The 27,172-nt window shown below is 39.8% G+C and overlaps 1 protein-coding gene across 1 annotated transcript in view; it reads right to left on the bottom strand.

Moving 5' to 3' along the window:
• The window catches only part of LOC124615453, a 103,390-nt gene that overhangs the window by 70,489 nt on the left and 5,729 nt on the right, over positions 1-27,172 (bottom strand). Inside the window, exon 2 of the mRNA XM_047143354.1 lies at positions 11,779-12,930. Coding sequence (XP_046999310.1) covers positions 11,779-12,906 — 1,128 coding nt within the window. The 5' untranslated portion in view covers positions 12,907-12,930. The remainder of the gene's footprint in view (positions 1-11,778; positions 12,931-27,172) is intronic.

Raw genomic sequence — 27,172 nt, 5'->3', positions numbered from 1 at the left:
TGGAGGATCCTGCTCTATAAGATCTACAGAGGTATTGGAATTGTCACTGGGTTGGCCTGTGGAATCCAGGGCAGAAAAATGGTTGGTGGTTTGCACTGGTGAAATGGAAGTCAGCCAGGTGAGGGTATCGTGCGGCAAGTCATTGAAGGAGAATACCATTTGCCTTTGTTTGATTTCTTGGAGCTTTTTTATTTGGCAAATGAAGACTCAGATGTATGTTTGGTGGAGGAACATAGAAAGTCCTCACGGGAGTAATCCTTCTGTCCCTTCTGGCCTGCTGGCTGTGTAGCAGGATGCAAAAATTTTGGGGCTGGAGGAGAAGCAGATGCAGATGCTTCTGTGATACTGGGCGATTTTACAACCATAGCGCTGAATATGAGGTCGCAAGTTTGCATGGCCACGTCCTTTGTGGAGCGCAGTGCAGCAAGAACGGTATTGTGCCACACGGCAAATCGCAGGGCTTTCAACTGGCCAACAGCTTGTGAGCGACAGGGTAAGGCACTTTTTCCTTCACCCAGATATCCCAGAAGGCCCACACATCGAGATATGTGGGACATTCTCGGGATGAAGCTGCTTCACCACCATTACAACTGATACAGTGAGGAGAAAGAGGCAGGCAATTGCTCTTGTGGGCATCCCTACCACAAGCAACACATTTGGCCAGGTTCGACAGGACATTTGAGTGTGGCTGTAATGTTGACACTGACAGCAGTGCATCAGTTTCAGAATGTAAGGTTGGACTGTGATGACTTCAGAGCCTTCTTTGATCTTCGATGCAAGCACTACTCAATCAACCGGGAGAAAAAGTGTGTGTGTGTGTGTGTGTGTGTGTGTGTGTGTGTGTGTGGTGTGCGCGCGCGCACTATGGATGCATCAACATTTTCACGATCCACGCACTGATCAGAGAAGTAAGTTTGGATTTCTCCCTCAGTCAGACCATCAAGCCGCCTAGTGTAAATAACATCACACAAAGAATTCAGCATTCGATGGGACTCGACATGAACAGGATAGCCATAGAGGAAGGAAGCTGCAAGCAGCTGTGCTTGAGAATCACAATTAGTCTCCAAAAGCAAAGTGCCACTACGTAAATGAGAGCAGGATTTCACAGGGCCGACAACTGCATCGACACCTTTCTGAATAATAAACGGATTAACTGTAGCAAAGCACTGACGTCCTTCAGTATGTGATACCAGGAGGAACTGAGGTGCAGCAGGGAGAGTCTTCGAATCTTTAGCCTCATTTGGTTTAAGTTTAGTAGACATGGACTGAGATGGTGACTGGCTCACTGCAAGAAATTCCCCCATGATTGCCAGCACCTCCAATGGTGTGCTCCTTCCAACTTAGGTGACTGTTCATACCTCGGGTCACACTTCCCAAACTCCTGACAGAGGGACAAATTGGCAATTTGGGAAGGTAACAGCTCACACAATCACCCATCCCTGGGCCTGGCCTTTACCAGGGGGTACGCGCAAACCCTACCTGTTGATGCAGGGTTGGGAATTACACATTATCCAGTCACCCGTTATGTGGCAGATGCGTGGGCCAGCCTTCAGGAGCGCACAGGGGGGCGGCGGGGAGGGGGGAGGGGGGGGGGGGCGGGGAGGGGGCTTATAACTAAGTAAATGCTGAATTAACACAGTGATTCTGAATTAAAGATGTCCAGATAGATATGTTTGTAGTCATGTAAACGGGTAATGTATGTCAGGAGGACATGGGGTACAAACTGTTGGTTTTATGTCAGTGGATCCATTGAGTTTTGTGTATCAGGTAAGTTATTGATAATCCATAGGAAATATGAAGGGAAGGATGGACACACACACACACACACACACACACACACAGACAGACACAGAGAGAGAGAGAGAGAGAGAGAGAGAGAGAGAGAGAGAGAGAGAGAGAGAGAGAGAGAGAGAGAGAGTGGGGGGGAAGGAAGTGACTGGAGGAGAGCAATTTTTTCAGAGCAGGGGTTTTTGATATGTCTTTTATAGGTCATAACTAAATAAAGTCTGAAGTAATAAAACTGGTTCTGCTTTAAATAATGCATACGGATATACAGTTTATGCTATTAGTTGACATACATGTACTCTCAAGCTGACATTGGGTACAAGCTGCTGCTGTTATATATTTGTAAATGAGGCCATTCTCCTGTACATTTGGGGAACATCATGGTAACATAACTAATTATTTTATGATAAATATGAAGAAGAATGTTGTTTTCTTTGGCGTTTGTATATTGTAATTTTTTCAAGGATGTCTACTTTTTTGTCTTTAGGTTGGATATGTAGAATGATGATACTTGTTTTATTGGCATGGTGTTTTGATCCATGCACCTATTTCTGTAGTACTCTGTTTTTTAGTGCTGTGATGTGTTCTTTGAATCTAATCTCAAATGATCTACCTGTCTGGCCTACGTACAAAAACAGCCACAGTCCAAACATTCAATTATGTACACACCTGTATGGAGAAGTGGAATCCGTGTGTCACTGGTGTGAGGTTACTTTTGCTCAAACTTGTTGTCAGTGGTAAAGAATATGTTTATACCTTTTCGTTTGAAGACACTGACAATCTGATATGAAATACAACCAAGTAATGGGATTGTGCAGTACATTTTTTTGATTGCTTTGCCACTGCTGAGTGTTTTTTTAATTCCCCAAATGAACAACAGAATGGCTTCATTTACAAACAGATCATCACAACAACAGCTTGTACCCTGTTAGCTTGAGACCATATTAATATCAACTAAGAGCATAAACTGTTTATCTACCTGCATAACTTAAAGCATACTTCAGCCTTTACTTAGTTATGATATGTGACAGACGTAATCTCAAGAATCCCCTACTCTGAAAAATTTGCTCTCCTCCAATCACTTCTTTCCCCACTGTATCTGAATCTCTCTCTCTCTCTCTCTCTCTCTCTCTCTCTCTCTCTGTTCCATCCATCCCCTCATATTTCCCATGAAATAATTTAGTTATTTGCTTTTCTCCATGCTCCCTTCCTATTTTCCATGAGTTAATTTAGTTATCTGCTTGTTTCCTTCGACATTTTCCAAATGAGCAATAACTTATCTAACTCACAAGACTCAATGGATTCACTGAAATAAAACCAACAGTTTGTAACCCATGTCTGCCTGATGTACATCTACCTGTTTGTTTTACTACAAACATATCTATCTGGACATCTTGAACTCAGTATCACTGTGTTCATTCAGCATTTACTTAGTTATAACACAACAGACGTAAGTTTAATGATCCCACACCTCTAGTATATCCTAAACTGAGCTCTCTTTCTTGCAACCCTTTCATATTCTACCTATGAGTTCCAGCCAAGACTGATCTTTAATGTACAATATTACCACTGTTAGCAACATAATAAGGTTTCCAACATATCACATGATTATATAAATGAGTATGAAATTTAAGCTATACAAACCTCACAGAAATAGATTTGTATACCACTTGAAGTACTTATTCCTACATATGTATTAATTAACTCAAACAAAGACCTCCAGAATCCTTTAAAACTTATTCATGAATAAATGTTGTTTTGCTATATTTTCCTTTTACTTCCAGATTATGTTTGTGTTTCATTAAATGTTTTTGCACCTATCAGTTTCCAGACATTATCTTTCTTTACAAAGTATGACAAGTTTTACATGTGGTGTATTATGATAAAGAAATGTGCCTGTGACCACTGGAGACATTCTACTAGTTGTTTCATTTTCACATTTAGATATATGAGGGTCATTTAGTAATTAAAGAGACAAGTTGGTCTGCAGAAAAAAGTGTTTATTTTTACAACCTAATCCCCTTCGACATTTATGCATTTGTTCCAGTGGGCTACAAACCTTTTTATTCTGGCTGCAAGGAACTCTATCTTGATGTTGGAATCAATTACCCACAAACTTTTTCATGTCCTCGTTGTCCTGGAACCTCTTCCCACGTAACACCTCCTTCAGTGCACCAAACAAATGGAAATCACTAGGTTCTAAATCAGGACTGCAAGGAAGATGAGGCAGTACTTCCCAGCCCATTTTGTCGATGGTTTCATGGGTTAGTTGAGCAATATGAGGATGTGCATTGTATTGCTGGAGAATCACACCTCTCTTCTGAGATCCACTACGTCTCTCTCTCATGGCTTGTTTCACCTTGTTTAACAGCAAATCCAAGAAGTATTGCTGTTCATTGTACGCTGCTCTTTGAGATAATAACAAAAACTGGACCTTCAATATCTCTCAAGACCGTTAACATGACTTTTCCTGCTGAAGCTTGGGTTTTGAATTATTTCTTGACAGGTGAGTTGGTGTGCTTCCATTCCATGCATTGTCTTTTTGATTCTGGCTCATAATAGTGAACCAAAGTTTCATCAAAAGTTAAAATTTTGTTGAGGAAGTGCTCACTTCCCTTTCATAACGTTCCTTTAGCTCTGTGCACACTCTCAACCTTGTTTCCTTGTGTAGCCATGTCAACTCTTTTGTGACCCATCTTGCACATGTTTTATGGTACTTCAGCTTGTTAGAGATAATGTTATGAACAGTACTAACTTGAACCTAACCAACTACCATTTCCACAGTCACATGGTGTTTGACACAAATAATGTCATCAATTCGACTTTCATGAGAGGGAGTTGAAACTGTAACTTGTTGGCCAGAACGGTGTTCATCAATCACCGAGTCATAACCATTTTCGAACTGCTCTAACCACTTGTAAAAATTTGCACAATTCATACAACCTTCAGAATAAACTTTAGACATTCAACAGTATATATTCATTGGTTTCTTGCCTTCAGCAAGTAAAAAACAAACAACAATGTTGTTCAACTAATGTGGACGTTTCAAGTGGACTCACCACCTTTATTGAATTTTTGAGGTTACAAACAAAACAATGTTGATACATCAGCTGATCAGGGCTCATCCCAGTGAGGCCAACTTCAAGCCATAAAAGTACCAAACTTGCCCTACTAAGAGTTTTTTCCCCAGACCAATTTGTCTCTTTAATTACTGCATGACCCTGGTACATTTAGTTTTTAGTCGTAAGCCTCTCCAAAGCCATGTTGTGAAATAGTGTGTGTGTTTCTCCAAAAGACAGTCCCACAGGTTACCCCAAAGTCTTAAGCCAACACACACACACACACACACACACACACACACACACACACACACACACAGTACTAACACAAGATGGAGGTTTAAACCTTAATAACACGTTGTGGATATAAATACAGGTAAACAGTGACTGGTAACAAAAACATTGCTGACTCAACTGTCAATACAGTTGTCAAATACCATTATGAAATAAGCTTTCATAATTGGAAACCTTCAGATGCAAATGCTCCAACTACTGTTTAACAACTCTAGCTCCAACATCAATGGAGCAAACTTAGGCAGTAGTGGCTCAAATGGCTCTGAGCACTATGGGACTCAACTTCTGAGGTCATTAGTCCCCTAGAACTTAGAACTAGTTAAACCTAATTAACCTAAGGACATCACACACATCCATGCCAAAGGCAGGATTCGAACCTGCGACCGTTGCGGCCTCGCGGTTCCAGACTGCAGCGCCTAGAACCGCACGGCCACTTCGTTAGGCAGTAGTGACAGCCACTTAGGCAGCGATATCATATGGACATCAAGACCATCTGGTATCATCTGATGTTGGCAATCATGCCGAAATAGGCCTATTGCAATTAAATATAACAATCCAACACAGCACCAACTAGATTTCATAGCATCATATATAATGTTGTTACACAACATGTACGATACAGTGGGCCCAGATGAATACAAATATAACTTTTTTTATTTATGAACCATTTTCATTCAATTTGCTGTCATTGGAAATTTAGAGGAAATAACTATGAAATAGAATTATTAAAGTACTGGAATTATGCATACCAATATTTACAAACAGATCTGAAATGAATGCCACTTATGAAGACAGTTTTTTATTTGCAATTTTCAAGAAATAACCCCCCCCCCAAAAAAAAAAAAAAAAAAAAAAAAAAAAAATCACAAGTTTCACCATCTTAATTTTTGTTTCATATAATGATTGTTAACATGTTTTTCAATATAAAAAAAATCGGAATGGTGTTTTTCCTTTTTTGCTAGACCTCATAGTTTTTCAACAAAGCTCTAATGATTGTTGCTTCATACAGCTAAACAACGATAATACATGAAACAAAAGTGAAAAATTCAGTTTAACAGTAATTCATGGCGCTCAATGCCCATGTTCTGAAAAATTCGATCTGGCAGCAACTCGCAGCCAACACAGACCGTGTGATTGTTAGTTTTTTGTGTGTATGTGATTTTTTTATCTCTAGAGAACTTTTCAGTGTTTTGATTTTGTGCTTTCTATGTCAGTGTCTCTTCTGTCTGATAAGTTATTTGAAAGTAATACTTTAGTTTTAGCAGGTGAAAGAAGTGTGACTGTTGTGAATTGTAGCAGTTTTATAGTTGTTCTTATTCAGAGCATGCTACATGGAGATTTCCACTATGTCACAAAATCTTATTTGTTCCCTAACATCAGTGCTAGAGATCACATAAAGTAGTCATGCACTCTCTAGCCTTTCCCCCATACAATTTTTTCATAATTGTGTCAGAAAAAGTTTAAATTATTCAGTTCTTTTCTGCATCATACACACTTCATTTAGAATTCATTATGGGAAAGAGTATGTTCTATAAGTTCTGTGACAGCAGAGGCATGTCAGAAGAAAAGTAGCAGTAGTAAAGAGATTGATTTAATAGATGTGTGAAGTCTGAATCAAACTGATATTGAATTACTGAAGCTAAGAAGTATCTGTGAAAATGGTGACAATGTCTGTTCTTCTCATAAAGGGCTCTATTTGGGAACATTTGAAGACAACGATTTGATTTGCCCCTTTCAAGAAGCATGGCAAAAAAACTTTGAAGAACTCTTTGAAAATTGTTTCTTTAACCTTTGGAAGGAAATAAAAAAGTCTTGGACTTCTCCCAGATACTAAGACTTGTGTAACATGCCATAAGGCCATGTGACATCTCACATTACATAGCTACATGGCTGAATGTGAAGCTAACAATCCAGAATACAGACCAGATCCATCTACATTTCTCAAAAACTTAATGAACATTGTGACTTACTTGAAAGTTCACCATTTAATGTTGTATATTAAAAAAAACACAAGACAGGCATCCAGAAACATTCGATCCAGGTCTTGTTGCTTAGCATTACAATTCCAGCAAGCAACATCGAAAGTGCAACATGTTCCAGTGAATAATGTCTCAAGAAAATGGCCGTCCTGACTGCACAGACTGTAATACTTTAATGCAAAAATTTTGAGAAGCTCTGTTAAAGAAGAACTGCAAATACTTACTTTAGCACCAACCTCATAGGGGAAAGAAAATGCTATGGAATATGTGATAAAGAAATCAAGGCTGAAGATGGCTGTTTGTCAAAAGAAACCTACAATGTGGGAAACAGAATATGTAAGGATGTGGAAACCCATGTGCCGACTTTTTAGTATGATGATAAGTCGAATTTCTGATTATAAAAAAACACACTATCCATTCCTTCAGAAAGCGGCAAAAAATTTTATAAGAGCGAAACATTCATTTTCAATAATCTGAAATAAGTGTAATTAGCTTTCAAAGAAAAATATGCTTCCATAAAACTGATTTTACGAAGATTGCCCAAAAGAATGTGTTACTACAAAAATTGTGGAATGCATAACGTAACTTATGCGTGTTCATTTACCACCAAAATTAAAACTACTGAAGCATGTTGGTTGTGTAAAAGAACCATACTCTTAACTTTTATAGAGACTTGTTTACAATCTGGAAAATGAGGGGCATATGCGGCATTGCTGTTCTCCGTGTCTTGAAGAATACAAACTGCACAATTTTTTGCTAGAGCTAGAATTCTTGCAAGATGCTAAAAATTTAATTTTCAAGCATAGACCGCAAACTGATTGACCTACACTGGACACATTAATGGAGAACATCAATGAATTTTTCGAGTATTTCATCCCAGAACTTAAAACCTCGACACAACATTGTTACATATCGAAATCTCAGACCCATTACTTAATCAAGCAAAGAAAACTCCCTGATATTTCCTGCATCATTGCAGTGGATTCTGAAGGAAATAGACATGTCTGTGTCAGGATTTCTCTGGCAGAACATTCAAGTCATCCTTCATCCTTTCGTTGTCTACTATAAAACATAGGATTCCATTAAGTCAATGTCACTGTGTTGTATAAGATTGGAAATTCCAGGATGGAATGTAACAATATCATGAAAAGGATTGTACTGTATAAGAACAACAATGTAGGGAAAGACAGATTGCTACTTGCCATTAAGAAGACACATCAAGTTGCAGATAGGCACAATTAAAAGACACATTTAATCTTCAGCAAAAGCCTTCATCAGAAAAAAAAAGAAAAGAAAAAAAAAGAAAAGAAAAAAAAAAAAAAAAGAAACACACACACACACACACACACACACACACACACACACACACACACACGGATGTGTTGGGAGAGGGGTGCAAATAAACAGGGTGGGTGATAAGAATAGAGAGGAGATGATATAACAGAGAGAGTGGAAACTGTTGGGTGGAGGGTGTGGAAACAGTATACTACTGTAGGTTGAGTCCTTTCCCATCTCTTCCTAATTTTCATCTCCCATCTCCCACCCTGTTTATTTGCAGCCTCCGTCAACACATCCGCCTGTCTTTCCCTGCTCCTCTCCTCTTTTGCTCTTTTTTATCCCACCTCTCTGCCCCACAACTGCCTCATCTACATCTACATCTACAGGATTACTTTGCAATTCACATTTAAGTGCTTGGCAGAGGGTTCATCGAACCACAATCATACTATCTCCCTACCATTCCACTCCCGAACAGCGCATGGTAAAAACGAACACCTAAACCTTTCTGTTCGAGCTCTGATTTCTCTTATTTTATTTTGATGATCATTCCTACCTATGTAACTTGGGCTCAACAAAATATTTTCGCATTCGGAAGAGAAAGTTGGTGACTGAAATTTCATAAATAGATCTTGCCGCGACGAAAAACGTCTTTGCTTTAATGACTTCCATCCCAACTCGCGTATCATATCTGCCACACTCTCTCCCCCCTATTACGTGATAATACAAAATGAGCTGCCCTTTTTTGCACCCTTTCGATGTCCTCCGTCAATCCCACTTGGTAAGGATCCCACACCGCGCAGCAATATTCTAACAGAGGACGAACGAGTGTAGTGTAAGCTGTCTCTTTAGTGGACTTGTTGCATCTTCTAAGTGTCCTGCCAATGAAACGCAACCTTTGGCTCGCCTTCCCCACAATATTATCTATGTGGTCTTTCCAACTGAAGTTGTTCATAATTTTAACACCCAGGTACTTAGTTGAATTGACAGCATTGAGAATTGTACTATTTATTGAGTAATCAAATTCCAACGGATTTCTTTTGGAACTCATGTGGATCACCTCACACTTTTCGTTATTTAGCGTCAACTGCCACCTGCCACACCATACAGCAATCTTTTCTAAATCGCTTTGCAACTGATACTGGTCTTCGGATGACCTTACTAGATGGTAAATTACAGCATCATCTGCGAACAACCTAAGAGAACTGCTCAGATTGTCACCCAGGTCATTTATATAGATCAGGAACAGCAGAGGTCCCAGGACACTTCCCTGGGGAACACCTGATATCACTTCAGTTTTACTCGACAATTTGCCGTCTATTACTATGAACTGCGATCTTCCTGACAGGAAATCATGAATCCAGTCGCACAACTGAAACGATACCTCATAGGCCCGCAGCTTGATTAGAAGTCGCTTGTGAGGAACGGTGTCAAAAGCTTTCCGGAAATCTAGAAATATAGAATCAACTTGAGATCCCCTGCACCTGTTAGCAGCCTGGACCCTGCACACTTCACCAGACAGTGTTAGTCTCCTTCCCCACCCAAACACTATCCCTTCCCCTTCCTCACTTCCTCCAGATTGTTGCTTGCATCCCTGGGATGTGTAATGTTGCATTCCGGCCCGCGACACCAGAGTTGGTGGTCGTGTGTGCATGAGGTGTGCTTACTTTGTGTGTGTGTGTGTGTGTGTGTGTGTGTGTGTGTGTGTGTGTGTGTGTGTGTGTGTGTGTCTCCTGTTTACTAACAAAGGCTGTGGCCGAAAGCTATATGTGATGTCTTAATTGTGCCTGTCTCCAACATGGCATGTCCTCTTTATAATCAGTAGCAATCAGTCTTCCTACATTGTCAATATTCCTCCTGGATTGCTTGCAGCGCGATATAAACACATTCTAAGTTTTCCAAAAAACCAGTATCACCTATATACTGAAACAAATACCACACATCCAACCTGTTATTTACTTCAGTGATGGCAGCTTTGCACAACACAAAAACTTTAAGCACATATAAATTTTGTGCCACCACAAGCAAAATGATGGGGTGACTGCAGAATGTAAATTTCTTGCCACTAGTCATGGCAAAAATGCACATGATGGAGTTGTTAGTATTATTAAACATTTAGCAAGAAGAACACATTTACAGAATCTATGTGGCAATCACATTTTAAGTTCAAAAGATCTGTTTACATTTGCCAAAACTCATGTTCCAAGAGCAAAAACATTTCATTTAATGACAAAGGAGATAAAATACCCAAGTATGTTACAAAAACAGTATGAAGCTGGTTCTACCATTCCTGGGACAAAAGTTAATATTCTTTACAAACCACAAAGTGAAAGCAGTTTACTGATGCAGTGTTATCCATCACTGACTAAATTCATACAAATTTATCTTGGGCTTCAAAACACCACCTCTGTCACTATTAAAGAAGAAAAGTTTGTCGTACGTATCTATGATAACCAACGGCAGCTTGGAAAAATTCTGTAGACCTGTGAAGACAAGAGATGCAAAAGAGAAATTCATGAAACCAAGTGCACTTTCCTCAGTTCATTCGTGGCCACATGCTGACGTTTGCTGCATCCCTTTTTCAAAACATTTTAATGACTTTCCCTGCCACAAGCACATGCACAAATCATTTATATAGTTTTGGATCAGACACAATATTCCCCAGTGAAAGCTTGTTTGAAAGAATGAACTCTTTTTAGAATGTTATGAAAGTTGTTTTGTGCCCTCAAAGCTCGTTTGTTCTACAAAGCACAATAGGAAATGAATATACATATACATTTGTGTTCTTTCAGTCTTAAATCACTAAAGAGAACAAACATCCTTATATTTTTTATACTGAAAAGTATGATAATAGGGATTATGTGAAACAAAAATTAAGATATTAGAACTTGTGGTTTTGGCGAAAAAAATTTCTGAAATTTGGCAATAAATAAAAATAATCTGTAGAGATGACTTTCATCTTTCATTACTGATTTGTAAACATTTGTACCCATAACTCTAGAATTTTAATAATTTTATGTCATGGTTGACCATTTTATCTTTCCATGATGCCACACTTAATGAAACCGAGTTATAAATAAAGAAGTTATAGTGGTTACATAATTTTGACTCACTTCTCCTACCGAGGCCAGTTTGTGAAAATGACACTTTTCAGACTGACACTGATTGTACTTTTGATCAAAAATAATCTGAAAAAAATATTTTACACTTCTTTCATTGTGGTATTTACTTTCTCACACAAATCTTTCACAAACATTTACGACACGAGGGCAACAAGATTTCTTACTTTTGGGTGATTTTAAATTAAATGAGCCTCAATCTTTTCTATATGTGTGATTTAACTTTAATAAAGTACAAAAAAGTAGGCAATATTAATCAATACTCACCAGTCTTTTATTGTTTTTGCTGTGGGTGCATTTCTGATGACACTTAGAGTGTGCTGTTCTAGTGATAACAGGGGGTTCTTCAACTAGGGGTTGTACTTTGTTGCCAGTTGGAGAACCAGTCTGCTCAACTGCCTTTACTTTGTTACTCAACGATTTTTCAGCGTCAGTAATTTTCAGTTCTACAGATTCGCTGGAACAATCCCTTGTCTCAAATATGTTTTTTGCTGACTTATTTAAACTGATGAAGTTAGGCTGAAGTCGCTCTGATCGATTTACTTTAAAATTAATGTCTTCCAATCCAATTATATCACTGCACGCTGCAACGACTGGATCAGAAGGGTGATCAGCAAAAGACGGATTCAAAACACCTCTTCCATTCTGCACACAACCATTTGAAGAAAACTTCAGATCTTTTGTACTAAAGTTAAACTCATCTTTATGAAGAGTGGAATTAATATTAAATGCTCTGTTAGTCTTTGCAGCAATACCGTTCTTTGACTCATCACTTGCCAAATGATCTATAACGTCAACTAAAATTTTTTCTACAAGGTTGTTAGCAAAACTATGTACTGTAGTTGGCTGGATCACTTGAGTGTTAGTTTCCTCTTGAGGAGAGTAGAGACATTCTTTTACTTCAGATAGTGCATTCTGGATATCTGAAAATCTGGAATCTCTTAGTGAGGAGCGCCATGATGTTCTAAAAGAACAGTTACAACTATCCATCGGTTTAGCCGGTCTACTCCAATGAGTGAACCAATAATCCTCTGATGACTGCTCTGAAGTATTGGATATCATTGAATGGCTTCTCCTTTTATAATCACTGCACTCAATGTCAGGTGATAATATTTTAGAGCAGTTCCTCGAATTTGTAGCAGTTGGCTGGCTGACATTGCCTGTAAGGCTGTCTCTGATGGGTGGAATTTTTGACTCATAGTCCATATGGATAACTCTAATCAATTTTTGCGTGCTTAAAACGATGAATTTATTTTCCACCAGATTGCTTGCAGATGGATGCACCTGGCGCCTGCTCTGCAAGCATGGCAACCACCGCATGCAGCACCTAAAGTAATTGAAAAAATCATTCTGTGGTGACTCCAGCCTTGACTGAAAATTTGGGCTGCTGCTCATTCTGTGTCATACTGGTGTGCAGACCTGAAAATAAAATTTGTCTTTGGTAAACAAGCAACACAAATGACTACAAATGAGACACACATGAAATTAATAATTCAATAATTAGCAAGACAACTGAAGAGGGGTGAGTGTTTTTGGATTCAGCCTGAAATGATACACAACACTTGCATGGTGAAAATGAAATAGAATAATGGAACTGCTGAGCAGTGAAGAACCCAAGTCTCAGGAATGGGAATGCTCATTCAACTACAAGTAGACTGTCCTGTGCATGATCCAATGGGCAGTTAATGAATGAATAAACATGGACATTATCAAAGCTTTTGATACGGGTAAAAAGGAAAAAGCTGAGGTGTCACGAAAAGCAGGAGCACAAGAGATAGCTAACGTCTAGACTCTGGAATCATTATGAACTGCATGACGAAGGGAAAACGTGAAAATTTCCTGCATGAAGATGAAAGTAATGGTCTTTAATGGACAAGGATAAAAAATATCAAAGATTACAATCAATAATGAAACAACAGAAGTAGAACAATGTTATAGATTTACGGTATTCAAAAAGACTTAATACTGTAGCCAAAATGCTCAATAATTAAAAAATCAATTTTAATCTTTGGAAAACTACAAAATACTTCAGAAATATAGTGCGTATGGCAACATCAGTAATGGAAGTCCTCACACTCAAATTTTAAAAGAAGAGTATATATGAGATTTCTTAGAGTGAAATGGTATACAAGAACAAGAAGGATTACAAATGAAACACTAAGAAAACTACAGGTATAAAGCCTCAATGAAAGTATGCATCGAAAGTGTTTCAGATAGAGCGACCAACTGGAAAGAAAGAAACAGTGAAAGATTATAAATGTTGTGGCAGACAGAGTGGGCAGACCACACAACAGGTGGAAACTGTTGCAAGCAGTATTTCCTGATATCTGCAGTGAAGAAGAAAGGCAGATAAAGAAATTACTGCCAAAATTTCTTCATTCAAAACTTGTTGAGCAGTTACAAATCAGGAAAATTACCTTCCTAGTAGTTACCTTGCAGCATTATTATAATGCAAAAGAACTTCTCACAAATTAGAAAGCATGTGAGAAAGATAGGATAAACTGAAGTAATTTTTGAGAACATTTCTCGTAGAGAACAATGGCTATTCTTAGCACTTTAAAATGAACATAAACAGACTCGACCACAAGAAACCTTCATTTTTGTGGTTACCGGTTTTGGTCAGTTACTGACCATCTTCAGACCTCATACCATGATGGTAGGTGGTGGCGGAGAACAGAGCAAGTGTTATGGATTAAACTGAGCAGTTGTTCATGGACTCCAGAACTTCTTTTCCATTCTCCACCACCATCTACCACCATGGTATTAGGTCTGAAGATGGTCACTAACTGACAGAAATTGGTTACCACAAAAATAGCGGTTTCTTGGGGTTGAGGCTGTTTATGTTCATTACAAACTGAAGTGTTTGATACTGCTACACCAATTCAACCTAACTGACCCCTTTCACCTTAATTTACGAGGGCAGTTCAATAAGTAATGCAACACATTTTTTTCTGAAACAGGGGTTGTTTTATTCAGCATTGAAATACACCAGGTTATTCCCCAATCTTTTAGCTACACAACACTATTTTTCAACGTAATCTCCATTCAATGCTACGGCCTTATGCCACCTTGAAATGAGGGCCTGTATGCCTGCACGGTACCATTCCACTGGTCGATGTCGGAGCCAACGTCGTACTGCATCAATAACTTCTTCATCATCCGCGTAGTTCCTCCCACGGACTGCGTCCTTCATTGGGCCAAACATATGGAAATCCGACTGTGCGAGATCGGGGCTGTACGGTGCATGAGGAAGAACAGTCCACTGAAGTTTTGTGAGCTCCTCTCGGGTGTGAAGACTTGTGTGAGGTCTTGCGTTGTCATGAAGAAGGAGAAGTTCGTTCAGATTTTTGTGCCTACGAACACGCTGAAGTCGTTTCTTCAATTTCTTAAGAGTAGCACAATACACTTCAGAGTTGATCGTTTGACCGTGGGGAAGGACATCGAACAGAGTAACCCCTTCAGCGTCCCAGAAGACTGTAACCATTACTTTACCGGCTGAGGGTATGGCTTTAAACTTTTTCTTGGTAGGGGAGTGGCGTGGCGCCACTCCATTGATTGCCGTTTTGTTTCAGGTTCGAAGTGATGAACCCATGTTTCATCGCCTGTAACGATCTTTGACAAGAAATTGTCACCCTCAGCCACATGACGAGCAAGCAATTCCGCCACAGATGGTTCTCCTTTGCTCTTTATGGTGTTCGGTTAGACAACGAGGGACCCAGCGGGAACAAACCTTTGAATATCCCAACTGGTGAACAATTGTGACAGCACTACCAACAGAGATGTCAAGTTGAGCACTGAGTTGTTTGATGGTGATCCGTCGATCATCTCGAACGAGTGTGTTCGCACGCTCCGCCATTGCAGGAGTCACAGCTGTGCACAGCCGGCCCGCACGCGGCACATCAGTCAGTCTTGCTTGACCTTGCGGCGATGATGACACACGCTTTACCCAACGACTCACCGTGCTTTTGTCCACTGCCAGATCACCGCAGACATTCTGCAAGCGCCTATGAATATCTGAGATGCCCTGGTTTTCCGCCAAAAGAAACTCGATCACTGCCCGTTGTTTCCAACGCACATCCGTTACAGACGCCATTTTAACAGCTCCGTACAGCGCTGCCACCTGTCGGAAGTCAATGAAACTATACGAGACGAAGCGGGAATGTTTGAAAATATTCCACAAGAAATTTCCGGTTTTTTCAACTAAAATTGGCCGAGAAAAAAAATGTGTTGCATTACTTATTGAACTGCCCTCGTACATCTCTGAACATTCTACAGATCAGAATGTAACAATATTTAAGATTTTTTATTTAAATTCATTGGTTACACCAAACTGTAATCACCTTGTCACTTCCCAAGCTAACCTAGACCTTCAGTTGTCCTACAGATTAGTGTGTCACTACATTATACAGTTATTAAACTAATATATAGACAACAGAATTACTGCTAGTGCTCTGTTCCCTTCTGTTTGTGCATGTATGGCAACACACACCATGCCGCATTACGTAACTGTATGACGACAACGTCCAGAACTGGTAGGTTCAGTTGACCTGAATGATAAGTAAGATTATTATGTTACAGTGATTACTTAATATATGTGTGGAAGAATACATTTATTTACCATCAATCATCATAACAAAAAATTAGAACTACTGTAAAAGAACATGTATGAAACTGTTAATGTTTATGTGGTCAGTTGCCGATGTATCAGTTGTTGCCTTATGCCTCAAGATCTTTGCTTGATGTTTACCGTTGTTGCCTTATGCCTCAAGATCTTTGCTTGATGTTTACTTAACGATTATTCTGACATCTTGGAAACATGAGTAGTTGGCATTATCGAAGAGTCGTCCTCCACCGACACCGACAGTGGAGAATGAACGTTTGAAACAGATGCCACTCACACTGGCGAAATGACACGAAAATCATCAAACAACTGAGTAGTTGGCATTATCGAAGAGTCGTCCTCCACCGACACCGACAGTGGAGAATGAACGTTTGAAACAGATGCCACTCACACTGGCGAAATGACACGAAAATCATCAAACAACTGTTGACCAAAGATCCTGAGGCAGAAGCTAATAGGCAACATGTCAAAACATGAGGTTTTGGATTAGTCAGTGGAAAGACAAGACAATGTCAAATAAAGAAAAATCAAAAAGTGTTCCACAATTCTCACAATGTATAATGACAAGCAGCAACAATGTTGTAAGATTGGTTTCATATGTACATTTCTTTCTGTGTATGAATTTGTGCATTTAACTCCAAAAGCTGTCAGCAGCGCTCTCAAGCCTTCATCTTTCACAGATGCATTACGTGACACACACAAGTCACTTGCATCAGCCAGTGCTGGGAAGATATAGGGAAAAACTCTTCTCACTGTAGAGTACAAGCAACTTTATAAGACCTCTGAACCACATACACTTCCGACAGCGACACGAAGCGGATTCTTATGACACATGGATTTCGAGCTGTGAGTGGTAGACAGACTATTACAACATGCTCAAGTTGTGAAGTCTTACTGCTCTTTATTCCTGATTTGAGTGCACAGAACACTCTAAAACTCCCTGCAAATTTCCCAATTTTATGAAATCTGGATTCGTTGCTATTTCTTGTCTAGGAATGACTTTAAAATACAGAGAGTTTATCGGAGACACAATGACATATATATGACAGATGGATTTCGAGCTGCAAGCGGCAGACCAGCAGGTATGTAAAAAACGAATACACAACGAGTGAACAGCAGAAGTAAAACAAGTTTGTTAGAACAGCTATGTAAAACAGTTAAGCTTAAGAGCCCCAACATAACTTTGCTAGATAAACAATAAAACCGACTGATATCGTTAAAAATATACTTTATGTGCGATGAGTGGCAAACGATTAACTATCAAATTCCACATCATACGCAGTATTTATAACAACCACCAGATTGATGATTTCAAGGGCAATGAATGCGCCTATATACAAAATGGGAGTGCTAGCGTACACGCAAACTGTAATAAATTCTACAACAAGTGAAGCACAAGTACACATTAAACCTTATAAAAGCATATAAAATGATTAACAAACAACAGTATGAAAATAAAATTATTACTGTGTAAAGGGAAAATCAACAGAAGGCAAAATGTTCAAATTTTATCATCATTTTATGGTGAGAACATGGCCCATTGGAATATCTTCAACTCAGCGATGTCCACTTCCTGCTATTGAAGCCAGACTTCAGTTCACTTATTTGTGTTTCCTGCCAGCCTCGTCTCCAGGATACTGTACAGTTTCATGTACCACGGCTGTTCCAGTATGGCGAGGGCTGGGGCGGACCACCACACCCAGACTGCCGCTGCCCGTTCGGGAGCAGATGAGGCAACGGGGCGTCCTGCCAACCCCTCAATGGGCTGACAAGGCTGAGGTGCCCTCCCTTAGAGAGATGGCAAAAACCCCTTCGCAAATAGACAGTAAAACCAGGTCAGCTGCTGATGCATCATCCGCTAACACCAGGTAGTAGCAATTCAGGATGATTAAGGGTCTGCCTCAGGATGACTAGGTTAGGACAGTCCAGCAAAATGAGGACCACCATCAAATGTGCAATACGACGACAGTGGGGTGGTCCCTCATGATGGAGGAGATGACCACAAGTCAGTCAAGTATGGCCAATGTGGAGCTGGCAAAGGACAGTGGAGACCTTGTGAGAGGCCCATATGGAGGACCTCCACAAATTTGTGGTCTCCTTTGCCACATGTAGTTTGTTTGGCAAAGTCCAATTACACTGTTCTGTATCGAAATCCTTAGAACTTGACAGCATAATACTGAGCAAAGATCTGATTCCAGAAAACCGATCTCAAAAGGTGGCCAATTGGGCCAGCATGTCAGTGAGTTCATTTCCGGGAATCCCAACATGACCACCAAGAGAGACCAAACATCCAAATTGCTCAAGGGCAAGTAGGAAATTCTGGATAATCAATCAAGGGATGATAAGTTTAACATTGGTCAAGAGCTTGTAAACTGCTCATAGATTTGCACAGATGAGGAAGAACACTCTGATGCAGGAATGGTTATACTCAAGAGCACAAGAGATGGCTACTAACTCTGCAGTGAAAATACTGCAGCCATCTGGCAAGGAGTGGAGTTCATTACATCCCACAAGCATGTAAGCAAAGACAGCATGACCGGGCAACCATTAAGTCATCATCAGTATATACTGACTTCTGAAACATGCCAAGAATGGAGAATTGGCAGTGAAGAGCCTCAGGATGAACTGTGTCTTTTGAAACTTGTGATAGGGCAAGACCAAGCTGTGGACAGGGGCTGCACCACAGAGGTGTATGGGAGTGGGCCCGGAGAACAGGTGGTAGAGGAGAGGGCTAGAGTGCAGAAAAAAAAAAAGGAACTGTATGCAGCTGGCGAATGTAACCCCAATCTGGGCCAGCATTGTGGGTGGTGGATCTCCATATCTGTAAAGAGGAGACAGTAGTTTGGGTGCTCCAGGGCGCAGTGGTTGTGTAGCACATAAATGATCAACCGTTGCAGTAACAGTAGTTGCAACAGTGGAACCCTTGCCTCTGCTGGGAGGTTCATTATGGGCTAGTCCGAAAGGCACCAGTTGCCAGTCATACTCCACAATGGCATAGTGGATCCAGCACCTGTAAAATTGAAGGTGATGTCGAGCCAAACTTAAGATATCCATAATCTAGATGAGACTGGACCAATGTTGTGTAAAGCAGTATTCGGGCAGCGCAGTCTGCACCACAGTTGGTGTTGCTAAGATGTAGATAAGCATCGGGTTGTGCCTGCTTTAGCAGTGGAAGATGGAGAAGCCATGTCAACTAGGCATCAAAGACATGTCCTGAAAAATGATGCGAGTCCACCACATTGAGGAAAGAGGGACTGGCCAAGAAGGCACAGGTTCTGGTGGGGGGTGGACTGTACGGTGATGACAGAAATGCGTAACGCAAGACTTGTCAGCTGAAAAATGGAATCCATGAGAGAAAGCCTAAGATTGTGCTCAGTCTGTTGCTCCCTGGAGTCTGCATTCAGCAACATATATCGCAGTCAAACAAAAATAAATGCGAAAATTATCAGCATACATAGTGGGGGATACTGTAGGTCACACGATCACCACCAGACCTTTGATAGCCACTAAAATTGGGGACACTCAAAACAGAACCATGCGTACCCCATTCTCCCGCAGATGGGATGTGCTACAGGAGGCACCAACCTATACCTGAAAAGTGAGACATGAAAGTAAGTTCTGGATACAAATTGGGAACAGACCACAGAGGCCAATTCGTGTAAGGTGACAAGGATGTGATTGTGCTACGTGGTACCATATGCTTTATGCAGATTGAAAAGATCTGCAACAAGGTGTTGATGCTGGGCAAAAACCTTTCAGATGGCAAACTCCACATGGTCTAAACTACGTGTAGGAGAGTCACTCAGCAAAAACAACTCTGGGCTGAAGCGAAAATGTCCTGGGATTCAAGGATCCAATACAGAATTAGACTCACCATACTTTCGAGTAACTTGGAGAGGGCATTGGTTAAACTGATCAGATAATAGCTGTCCATCTGAATAGGTGGTTTACTCTATTTCAAAACTGGAATAATGACACTTTCTTGCCATTGGCAAGGGAAATTCCCCCCTCGCTCCAGCAATGGTTAAAAAGTGCAAGTACATGACACTGGCTAGCCCTCGATAAGTGCTGAAACATCTGGTTGTGTATCCATTCCGGTCCAGGAGCGGTGTCAGTGTAGACAGGAAGGGCGCTGGCAAATTCCAAATTGTTAAACAGGGCGTTATACGGCTCTAGGTGGCATAGAACGAAAGATACAGGGGGGACATTTGTGATGATGTTTGAGAAGACGGAAAGCAGGCAGATAGTGGACTGATGCGGAGACTTGGGTGAAACGATAAGCAAAATGCTCAGCAATAGATTATTATTATTATTTCTTTCTTGTCTCAGACGTTATGTCTGGTTAAAAATGGAAGGTGATGAGGACCTTGATCAAGCGTGACTTCCTTTCAACTGTACGGTATATGTTACATTGCATTTAGGAACTTTTGGGTAATTGAACAAGTGTCAATAATTACGGATTTCTGTAGTTGTATATATAAGTTTGGATGTAGCTGTATTGCATTGATGTACTGGTGGATATTGTGTGGTATGACTCCTGTAGTTCATAGTATAATTGGTATAATGTCAACTTTATCCTGATGCCACATTTCCTTGACTTCCTCAGCCAGTTGGATGTATTTTTCAATTTTTTCTCCTGTTTTCTTCTGTATAATTGTTGTATTGGGTATGGATATTTCCATTAGTTGTGTTAATTTCTTCTTTTTATTGGTGAGTATGATGTCAAGTTTGTTATGTGGTGTTGTTTTATCTGTTATAATGGTTCTGTTCCAGTATAATTTGTATCCATCGTTCTCCAGCACATTTTGTGGTGCATACTCGTTTGTGGGAACATGTTGTTTTATAAGTTTATGTTGTAAGGCAAGCTGTTGATGTATTATTTTTGCTACATTGTCATGTCTTCTGGGGTACTCTGTATTTGCTAGTATTGTACATCCACTTGTGATGTGATCTACTCTTTCTATTTGTTGTTTGCAAAGTCTGCACTTATCTGTTATGGTATTGGGATCTTTAATAATATGCTTGCTGTAATATCTGGTGTTTATTGTTTGATCCTGTATTGCAATCATGAATCCTTCCGTCTCACTGTATATATTGCGTTTTCTTAGCCATATGTTGGATGCGTCTTGATCGATGTGTGGCTGTGTTAGATGATATGGGTGCTTGCCATGTAGTGTTTTCTTTTTCCAATTTACTTTCTTCGTAGCTGTTGATGTTATGTGATCTAAAGGGTTGTAGAAGTGGTTATGAAATTGCAGTGGTGTAGCCGATGTATTTATATGAGTGATTGCTTTGTGTATTTTGCTAGTTTCTGCTCGTTCTGTAAAGAATTTTCTTAAATTGTTTACCTGTCCATAATGTAGGTTTTTTTATGTCGATAAATCCCCTTCCTCCTTCCTTTCTGCTTAATGTGAATCTTTCAGTTGCTGAATGTATGTGATGTATTCTATATTTGCGGCATTGTGATCGTGTAAGTGTATTGAGTGCTTCTAGGTCTGCGTTACTCCATTTCACTACTCCAAATGAGTAGGTCAATATTGGTATAGCATAAGTATTTATAGCTTTTGTCTTGTTTCTTGCTGTCAATTCTGTTTTCAGTATTTTTGTTAGTCTTTGTCTATATTTTTCTTTTAGTTCTTCTTTAATATTTGTATTATCTATTCCTATTTTTTGTCTGTATCCTAGATATTTATAGGCATCTGTTTTTTCCATCGCTTCTATGCAGTCGCTGTGGTTATCCAATATATAATCTTCTTGTTTCGTGTGTTTTCCCTTGACTATGCTATTTTTCTTACATTTGTCTGTTCCAAAAGCCACATTTATATCATTGCTGAATACTTCTGTTACCTTTAGTAATTGGTTGAGTTGTTGATTTGTTGCTGTCAGTAGTTTTAGATCATCCATGTATAGCAGATATGTGATTTTGTGTGGGTATGTTCCAGTGATTGTATCCATAATTTGTATTATTTAGCATGTTGGATAGTGGGTTCAGAGCAAGGCAGAACCAGAAACGACTTAATGAGTCTCCTTGGTATATTCCACGCTTAATCTGTATTGGCTGTGATGTGATATTATTTGAATTTGTTTGGATATTAAGTGTGGTTTTCCAATTTTTCATTACTATGTTTAGGAACTGTATCAATTTAGGATCTACTTTGTATATTTCCAATATTTGTAGTAACCATGAGTGGGGTACACTATCAAAAGCTTTTTGGTAATCAATGTATGCATAGTGTAGCGACCTTTGTTTAGTTTTAGCTTGATATGTCACCTCCGCATCTATTATCAGTTGCTCTTTACATCCTCGTGCTCCTTTGCAACGGCCTTTTTGTTCTTCATTTATAATTTTGTTCTGTGTTGTATGTGTCATTAATTTCTGTGTAATGACTGAAGTTAATATTTTGTATATTGTTGGTAGGCATGTTATGGGGCGATATTTTGCTGGGTTTGCTGTGTCTGCCTGATCTTTAGGTTTCAGATGAGTTATTCCATGTGTAAGTGTATCAGGGAATGTGTATGGGTCTGCAACGTAACTGTTAAATAATTTAGCTAGATGTGAATGTGTTAAGGTGAATTTCCTTAGCCAGAAATTTGCTGTTTTATCTTTTCCAGGGGCTTTCCAATTGTGAGTAGAATTAATTGCTTGGGTGACTTCATGTTGCAAAATTATCACTTCAGGAATTTGTGGTATCATCTTGTACGTATCTGTTTCTGCTTGTATCCACCGTGCCTGCCTGTTATGTTGTACCGGGTTTGACCATATGTTGCTCCAGAAGTGTTCCATGTCTGTTATGTTTGGTGGATTGTCTATTTTAATGTGTGTGTTATCTATTGTCTGGTAAAATTTCTTTTGGTTTGTGTTGAATGTTTGGTTTTGTTTCCTTCTATTTTCACTTTTTTTGTCTTCTAAGTCGTTTGGCCAATGCTTGTAATTTCTGCTTCTTTTCATCTAATTGCTCTATCACTTCTTGTTGTGAGATTTTACCTAACCTTTTTCGTTTTTTTTCTGACATTTCATTTCTTATAAATTGTGTTAGCTGTCCGATGTCTTTTCTCAGTTTTTCTATTCTGATCTGTAGCCTGTGTTGCCATGCTGGTTTTGTGGGTTTCTTCTGTGTGTTGGTTGGTTCTGATCTCTGCCTAGTGTGTATATTTTGTGTAGTGAGTGCTCCTATATAAACTAGTAGTTGTAACTCTTCCATAGTTGTGTTTTCATTTATTTTGTTATGTATGATTGTGTTAATAGTTGTTATTGTTGTGTTGACTTGTGGGTTATTTGGTGGTCTATGCAAGAATGGTCTAATGTCTGTATTTGTGTCTTTGTACTCTATATATGTCAGCTGAAATTTTTCTTCTATATCTAACATGTGTGTCACTTCGTGTTCTATTTGTGCTTGTTCTGGTGGCTGTCTTAAGATTTCGTTTTCCTCTGACTGTTTAATTGATGCGTGTTGTTCTTTGCTTGTTTGCTCTGGGATGTTTGAGTCCATTACTGTATTTTCTTCTTCTTCTGATTGCACATTATTTTGTTCCAGTATTTGTTGTACTTGTTGTTTGATGTTTTGTAATTCTGACTGGGGTATCCTGTTATTTTTTATTATTACACGGATCTGATCAGCTAGTCGTCGTTCTGTTAAAAATTTTAATTCTGGGTATCTGGTAATAAATGTTGTGTATACTTGTAATCTGTATCCAGTTGTGTTGGTTCCTAGGTTTGTTGCTTGGTAATAACAGAACATGAGCTGTTTCTGGTTTTAGGAAGATAATGGGCCCGGGCATGAAACCGTTTAAAGGCCAGGAGCTGGTCAAGAGATGGACGCAGGCGGTTCCACCAAGGGACAGTCTTCCACTAGGGAGAATGCAAGGAAGAAGTAACTGTCAAAACAGCTGCCAAAAGGATGGCATCGGTCAAACTCCTTATGGACTCATCAGTGCCATTGTGTGATGGAGTGGTTGGGATGGCAGACAAGGAAAAGATATCCCAATCTGCATTAATAAATGCCTACCTGGGAAGGTGTCTAGGCAAGTGATGCTGAAGAAAAGAAATGAGGATCAAAAAATGTCACACAAATCATCATGGGCTCTGTGTTGAATGGTTGAATGGAGGGGAGGAATCCAGGGCTACAGTTGGAAGGCCAAGAAAGTGCCATGTGCCACACCGAAGTGTGTGGGGGCTCCTTTGTGGAGGAGGCACAGATGAAGCCCTGTCAGCAAGTCTTCAACAATTCTGCCGCAGTAAGTGGTCACAGTACAACCCCACAGTGAGTTATGGCTGTAAAAACCCCAAGTAGAATGACAGGGGGAGGGAGTTGTCTAAGGAGGGCAAGAAGAGAAGGAACTATAGACAGCCAGTCTGTGGAGATAAACATTGCTTATTGTTACCGCAGAGTCTAAATGGATCTGAACAGCCACCACTTCAACCATAGTATGAATAGGATCCCAAGAACTAACAATGTTCATCAGGACCAACATACAGACACCACCAAAAGCTCGTAAAGGGCCAATATGGTTCCAGCAGAATGCTTGGAAACCACGAAGAGTTGGTGAGTAAGTATCCACAACACAAGCTACAGAGTAGAGTGAAAGAAGAGTTCCAATTCCAGAAGCTGACAATAGTAACCATTACAGTTCCACTGGGGGAGAGTAGTACAAGAGACCAGATGGATACTGAATGGGCCAGAATGGCTTCCTGTTCCACTCGCAAATAGAGTGAGGGAAAAACAAGTGGCTACATTTCTCCCTATGAGCCCTAATTTCTTCTATCTTATCTTCATTGTCCTTAAGCAGAATGTATGTTGGCAGTAGCAGAATCGTTCTGCAATCAGCTTCATATGCAAGTTCTCTAAATTTTCTCCATAGTGGTTCTTGAGAAGAACAGCACCTTCCCTCCAGGGGTTCCCATTTGAGTCCCTGAAGCATCTTCTTAAACACTTGCGTGTTGTTTCGAACTAACAAAACTAGCAACCTGCCTATGAATTTCTTCAATGTCTTGCTTTATTCTAACCTGGTATGGATCTCAAGCTCTCGAGCAGTACTCAAGAATAGGTCACATTGGCATACTATAAGTAGTCTGCTTTATGGATGAACCACAATTTCCCATAATTCTCCCAATAAACTGAAATCGACCATTCACCTTCCCTACCACAATCTTCACATGCTCTTACCATTTTTTTGCAATGTAATGTCCACATATTTAACCAACATGATTGTTCCATGCAGGTTGCTACTAATGCTGTATCCAAACATCACAGGTCTGTTTTTCCTACTCGTTTACCTTAACTCACATTTTTCTATGTTTAGAACTAGCTGCCATTCATCACAGCAACTAGAAATTTTGTCTAAGTCATCTTGCATCCTCCAACAGCCACTCTACAATGACACCTTCCCACACACCACAGCATCATCAGCAAACAGCTGCTTACCCTGCCACCAGATCATTTACATAAAATAACAATGGTTCTATCACACTTCCCTGGCACACTTCAGACAATACCCTTGTCTCTGATGAACACTCGCCATTGAGGACAACCTATTGGGTTCTATTACTTAAGATGTGTTTGAACCATTCACACAACCGGGAGCCTGCTCCGTACACTCATACCTTTGTTAACAGTCTACAGTGAGGAACTGTATCACGCCTTTGCAGAAATCCTGAAATATGGAATTTGTCTCTTGCTCTTCTTCTATAGTTTGCAGTATATTATATACTGTAGCTACATAATATGTTAAAAAGAGTAAGTTGAGTTTCAGAAGAGCAATGATTTCTAAAACCATGCTGATTCATGGACAGAAGCTTATCAGTCTCAAGAAAATTTATTATATTTGAACTGAGATTATGTTCAAGAATTCTGTAGCAAACAGGTGTTAGTATTATTGATCTCTAACTTTGTGAGTCCATTCTTTAACCCTTCTTATACACAGGGGTAACCTGAACTTTTTCCTAGTCACTTGGGACTTGCACTGGTTGAGAGATTTGCAATAAATGCAAGCTAAGTAAAGGGCCAATGCCTAAGAGCACTCTCTATAAAACCAAACTGGGATTCTCTACAGATTTGTTGACTTATTTGTTTTCAACTCTTTCAGCTGCTTCACTTCGCCAGGGAAGCTTATTACTATGTTATCCATATGGGAGTCTGTTCGCTGGTGAAATGATGGTATGTTTGTATGACTCTCCTGCACGAACAATTTCTTGAATGCAAAATTTAAAAATTCTGCTTTTGTTTTGCTATCTTCAACTGTCACATCACAATGGTCAATGAAGAACTGGACGAATCCTTAGACCCACTTAGCAATTTTACATAGTACCACAATTTTCTCAGGTTCTCGGCCAGATCTTTTGCTAACATATGATGGTGGTGGTGGTTGTATGCTTCACGCATAGATCTTTTCACAGGCACACTTATCTCTACTAACCTTTGCCTGTCATCATTTGCAGTTTCTTTCTTTCCTCAGCATTTTCTGAATTTTGTTGTTAAGCATGGCGGCTCTTTTCTGTCCTTAATCCACTTCCTACGCACATTGTTTTCCAGACTGCAATTTACAATCTGTTTAAGCTTTGCCCATAATTCCTCTATGTCCATATTACTAGACGTAGATGATGTCAATTCACTGTCTAAGTAACGTGCTAACAATGCTTATCTGTTCTTTCTAGCAGAGACACTCTCCTAGGCTTCTTGACTGATTTATTAACTTTGGTAACTACGTGTGCTATAATGAGACCATGACCACTAACCCCTGTCTCTACAATGACGCTGTCCGGCCCTTTTGTAGCTACAAGGTCTAAGATATTTCCACTGCATGTGAGCTGCCGAACTAGCTGCCAAGATAGTTCAGAAAATGTGTTCGCAAGTACTTCACAAGACTTTAAGACTATGTGTCTGTAGCCTCTCCCCCCCCCCTCCCCCCAATACAATGAATCCATAGACATCCCAGTCTATACTCGGTAGGTTAATGTCGGCTCCAACTAATACGGCATTATGGCATTATCTGGGTATTTACATGCTACTAACTGTAGACTTTCTTTGAATGACTCTAGAATTG

This window comes from Schistocerca americana, chromosome 5 (genome assembly GCF_021461395.2).
Source record: "Schistocerca americana isolate TAMUIC-IGC-003095 chromosome 5, iqSchAmer2.1, whole genome shotgun sequence".
Taxonomy (NCBI): Eukaryota; Metazoa; Arthropoda; class Insecta; order Orthoptera; family Acrididae; genus Schistocerca; species Schistocerca americana.
The sequence above is the reverse complement of the archived record's forward strand: the minus strand, read 5'-3'. Positions and strand labels throughout refer to the sequence as shown.